Source organism: Apodemus sylvaticus, chromosome 2 (assembly GCF_947179515.1).
Source record: "Apodemus sylvaticus chromosome 2, mApoSyl1.1, whole genome shotgun sequence".
In the NCBI taxonomy this organism is placed as follows: Eukaryota; Metazoa; Chordata; class Mammalia; order Rodentia; family Muridae; genus Apodemus; species Apodemus sylvaticus.
Genome location: NC_067473.1, coordinates 185,189,912 through 185,195,261, shown reverse-complemented (window position 1 = coordinate 185,195,261; position 5,350 = coordinate 185,189,912). Strand labels below are relative to the sequence as shown.

Here is a 5,350-nt window from a genome sequence, read left to right as displayed (position 1 = left end):
CTTGACTTGCTCATGATTTAAAATATTAGGCTTCACAAACTTTATCAATTTCTTTCTTAATACACTGTAAAGTTCTGCATCAACTGTAGGAAGAATACCCAGCTTTAAATAGTCATAAATTTTATTCATGTATATATGTATACACAGTAGCACTGCTGGGGTTCTTACCCCCTAAAAGTGTACTCAAACAAGTAATTCATGAAATGTAACCATAGATAATCTGTATTCAAATAGAACATTCTCTCAAAAGTTATTCCCAGTTTTTGCTGTTTTGAGAGGGTCTGGCTGGGCAGCAGAGGACGGCCGGGACTGCCGATCACCAAGTGCGGACGGAGCCTCAGGCACGTGTGAGCATGCCCAGTTCCAAACTTTGTTTTAATTTGTATGAATTGCTTAGGGATTTTCCAACACAGCAGAGGTTCAAAGAGATGTTCCTTCTGGGAAACTGACTCATTCCTTGAAAAATCTCACAGAAACGACTATAATTTGAGAAAACCCTGTTTACCTTTATAAGGAAACGAATGCATCCATCTGTCCTTCAGCTCGGCCTTTCGTCCTTCAGATGACTTGAGAGGTAATGCAGACCACAGAAAGTCCAGAAGCAGATACAGTAGGTTAGAGACGCAGGAAGCTCCTGCCATTCTCCACTAATGACAGTGGCCTCTGATCAACCTGAATTGGCCAGTTACGGCCCAGTGCCTCACCTCCCACCAAACGCAGATCTTGGTGCTCACAAAATCACTCCCAGGTTGGGAAACTCATTAGCACCCAGGGCTCAGTCGGCTGTCCTTTAGGGAAAGGATACTGGTTAACATGGCCCAGGAGAGACGACACTCTGACCCAGGACTGTCTGAGTGCTGACCCTCAAAGGTCCTCTCTCTGGAGTCAGGCCATACTGCTCTCCCAAGGCCACTATGTCACAGCTGCATACAACAGTCCCATCAATGTCCAAGAGGTTTAATTTGTTGTTTTATTTTTTTGGTTGAGACAGGTTCTCTTGTAGTCCATGCTGGCCTTGACTTTGTACATGCTAGCATTTTAGGTGCGGGCTACCATACCTGATTATCCAAAGTATTCACAGAAGTATGACTGTTGGTCACCTAATTACAGCCATCAGCTGTATGGCCCAAGCTCCACCCTGGATCAAAGCTGGTGCTTCAGACAAGGCCACCTCTTCAGATCCTTTGAAGTTAGCTCTTGCCTTGGATAAAAATTCTCCTATAATAACAAAAGCTGAGGGCAAAGGCCCAGTCAAGTTCTTTAACATGGCCAGGATACCCGTTCTCATCAGTGTGCACTGCCAGACAGTCCTACAGAACTACACCTCACCTGTCCCCTGACATCCATCCCAGCCCTGTATCCCAGCTCCCCTAGCCCTGCTTCCCCCACTCCACATGAGTCTTTATGGCTAATATGCCATAAATAAAAATTAGGGGGCTAAAGAGATGGCTCAATGGTCAAGAACACACACCGTTGTTGCGGAGAACTTGAATTCAGTGCCAGAACCCACGTCCAGGAGATTTGATGTCTCTATCCTCTCTGGGATATCCCACAGTCACATATACAGACATGTAATTAAAAGGAAAACTCATTCCCCTCCCCTCAGCTTCTGTGTACTAGAAACATGTATCTGTGCCAGTCAGCCCCAAAGACTTCTTCAAACATATGCTTCCAATGTAACAAAAAAGGTCACTTATATGCCTGGCTTTTCATTAACCTCTATGCAATGACTTGTTTGACAACAACCCTCCACCCCCATACACACCTATAAAGCTCAAGGCTCTATTTTTGTTCTTTAAAATCTGTCTGCCTTGGACACTATTAATTAATTCCAAAGCCTAGTTTCATTTTCTACAAATGTTCAATGACTTCCAGATACACTTAAAAATACTGGCTTGGGGCTGGGGTGTGCGCTCAGCAGCAGTGGGGACTGGGCACGCCTAAGGCCCTGGGTCTAGCCCACACACCACAAAGCCACTCTGTTGCTACTTCTCGTCGGTCCCGGCCTGTGTCTTCTCCTGAGCCTTCTCCTGAGCTGCTGACTATAGGGGCAGGAGGAGCAGAGCGGAGGCTGTGGGCAGGTCTCCACTTGTCCTTCTGCCAGCTGGGCTAAGGACAATGAGCTCTAGAGACAGAGTTTAGCCAATCAGAGCTGAAGTGACATCAAATGGCCACAGGAAGGCAGAGAACGTCAGACTGCAAGACAGGCAGCCGTGGGCGTCACCTTGTTTCCACAGGAACCTCCAATGCCCACTTACACGAACCTACATCAGAAAGGGGCTAGCACGTCCGGATGCAGCCTCTGCCACGACAGCTTCACATCCTCCAGGACTATCTGGTTGTCTGTGTTCTCTGCTCTCATACAGAGACCAGGTTTATTAGTGCTGTGCTGCGCTGCTGTGCCACCACCTAAGGTGTGCTGTCCTGAAACTGAGCCACCCGTAGAGGCCAGCTGTAAAGGGACAGCTACCTGAAGAGTTTTCTGTCTGCTGCTAAGTGAAGTTTGTGAGACAGAGCACTGCCTGTGTGACGCTGTGGTAGGTGAAGAGCAAGAGCTAGCCTGGCTGCTGTCCTTGGAAGAGGCTGAAGGGCACTGGGTGCCACTGAGGGGCACGGAGGCCTTGGTCAGGCGCTAGGCTAGGTATCTTTGGTAACCAGTTACTGATCAAAAGCAATCACTAAACCTGAACAGTGGAGACATGGCAGCTAACAAAACAGTTACGCTCTGCAACTGGGGGAAGGTGCTGTGTGAAACAGAGTGAAAACATGCCGGAACCAGAGAAACCACAACCCTAGCCCCGCCACCCCACAGGGCACAGGAGTCAGAAAGGCGCAATGTCACCTGACATGAGGCAATAGTAGTAAGTATTCTCCAATTTATATCAAATCAGTGATAAATACATCATACAATTGATACAGCTGCCTGCTAGCTTGGACTTCACGCCAAATTTAACAGTCTCTTCACCGACTCCTTGTACTGAGCGAGGCTTGCCTCGCTCTCCCCCTCGTTCTTGAGACGAACAACACACTTCTGGTACTCCTCGACCGCCCTGGTCCCCAGCAGCTCTTCCCTGCTCGGCGCCACACTGCTCTCGGCGGCCCTCATGCGCAGCAGGGTCTGGAGGACACTGCTCTCCGAGGAGCTCTTTGCCCACACATACTCATCCATGTCTTCCTCAGTCTTATTTTTTTCCCATTCTTCAGTTTTCTGAAAGAAAAAGAAAAGTTCAGAACTCTGGGAAATGTTATCTAAAGACAAAGTTCTTTTGCTTGTTGATTATGGGGAAGAAAAGGTTATGACATGTTCAAGGCCCCCATCTACACTGGACACTTAGAGCTCACATGGTACCCAAAGCCAGCCTAGAAAGGGCTGTTCCACCTCACAGACATCACTCACAGTCAGAAAACTCTCCTGCAGGTAGCTATTCCATAAGCTACCAGTGGTGCCCCTCATGTAAGCGTCTGCCCTGCTTTTGTGCTGGAGCACAGCACAGACAGGGGACAGGCCTACAGGACCTGAAATGTCACACAATGGCATCCTGACACTAGACAAGGTGCTATGCTGCCATCAGGCCTCCAACTCCCTACATAGCAGCAGCTGGCCTTGAACTTCTGAGCTTCCTGTTTCCACCTCCCAGGGGTTAGGATTATGGGTGTTTGACGCCTCTGTTATCTCAGGTTTAATGTTAAAATAATGAGTCGATAAACGATCATCTAACACGCTTGTGGGATGACTGGAAAGATAAAGTGCGTGACAGGTAAGCTAGGAAGGGGGCGGGGCCACATCTGAACGTACACTGACTGGGAGATGAGCCTAGATGCACACGCAGTTTGCTGCTGGAAATCATGAAGCGGGCAGTGCATCTGGACACACATACAGCTGGTGTCTATCATGACTGTTTTGTCGTATTCTTACTTTCTGTTCTTATAACAGAAATGAGTTTTTATTAGTGCTGGTGTTTTGTTGTCTAATGTGCACTGCAGTGCAAACCAAGCCAACTGGAAAGGCTGCTTATAAACGGAACCAAGAAGCTACTGTAGTTCAGGTGTGGTTGTGCACAGCTTTACTCCCCACACTCCGGAGGTGACACAGGCCAGCCAAGGCTACATAGTGAGGCCTTGTCTAAAAACAACAGAAGCTCCTCTCTCCAGACTCTGGATACAAGAGGATACAAAGGCAGCACTATTTTTTATCAAGTACATCACTTTACAATGTTCTTTATTTAAGAAGCACACATACAGAATCCTTGCAAAAGCTCCCCCCTGCCTTTTTTTTTTAAAGATTTATTTATGTATTATATGTAAGTACACTGTAGCTGTCTTCAGACACCAGACGAGGGCATCAGATCCCTTTACAGATGGTTGTGAGCCACCATGTGGTTGCTGGGATTTGAACTCATGACCTTCAGAAGTGCAGTTGGTGCTTTTACCAACTGAGCCATCTCTCCAGCCCCGCGCCCCTGCCTTTTTTAAATAGAAGCATATCTCATTGCCTCATCTTTCCTTAGTCTTTCTCTCTGGCCTTGAACTTGCAAACCCGTCTCAGGTGCCCAAATGCTGGGATATGAGTGTGCTGTCCCACCTAGCTACAACTGCTAACAAGATGTAGCAGGGTCATAGCAAGTGCAAAAGGTCCAGAGCCCCACCCCAGCAGGTACAATGCAGGTTACAGAATCCACGAGGACATGGATGTGAACTCCTGGCTGCAAGAACAGGGAAGGGCCCTCTAAAAATTGCTCACCACTTTCTTCCTCTGAACACTGTTCTGATTCTGTACGCCATCAAGAGTGGAATCTGCTTTATTCAAAGGGACCTGACACTGAGCTATGAGCCAGGGCTTGCAAACCAGACCAGAATTTGGAAAGCTACATAGAGAGCTGTCTTTAGTTCTGGGCTCTAAAGGGACCAGGCTTCTAGCACGCACAGTGAGATCTATGCTCTCACAGAGCAGAGGAGACGAAAGCTCCTCTCCAGGCTTGCTGGATCGTGAAGCTGCAAGGGGCTCCAGATTACCAACTAAACCCTATATTTCTGAAGGAGCAAGCAGTCACTCTTCCCAAATGGAAAGTTGCTGAGTCCGGCAACCCTTGGTGGGGGTGTAATGACATGACTCCCACCCCGGGACAGGGGCTACGGGACATAGGCCTTCAGGAGTGTCAATGGCTGCTGTTTGTATAATAGTATACATATTTTTATTTTTATGTTCCTCCTTTGAGGAATGTCTTCCCAGTTAACATTAATGACTCCATGATAATCAGAGACAGCAGAAGTCTGGGAAGCAAAGGTGTGGCTAATGCCTCAGCAAAAATGGTAAACACTGAGACCTTCAGGACAGATCTTAAGGCTGTGG

At 47.7% G+C, this 5,350-nt stretch overlaps 1 protein-coding gene across 2 annotated transcripts in view; it reads right to left on the bottom strand.

Annotated features, from left to right (window-relative positions):
* Positions 1-2,859: 2,859 nt before the first annotated feature.
* Positions 2,860-5,350, bottom strand: part of Mrps35 (mitochondrial ribosomal protein S35) — a 31,092-nt gene continuing 28,601 nt past the window's right edge. For both annotated transcript variants that reach the window (XM_052175306.1, XM_052175308.1), the window contains one exon: positions 2,860-3,208. In XM_052175306.1, the coding sequence (XP_052031266.1) occupies positions 2,939-3,208 (270 nt within the window). In that variant the 3' untranslated portion in view covers positions 2,860-2,938. The remainder of the gene's footprint in view (positions 3,209-5,350) is intronic.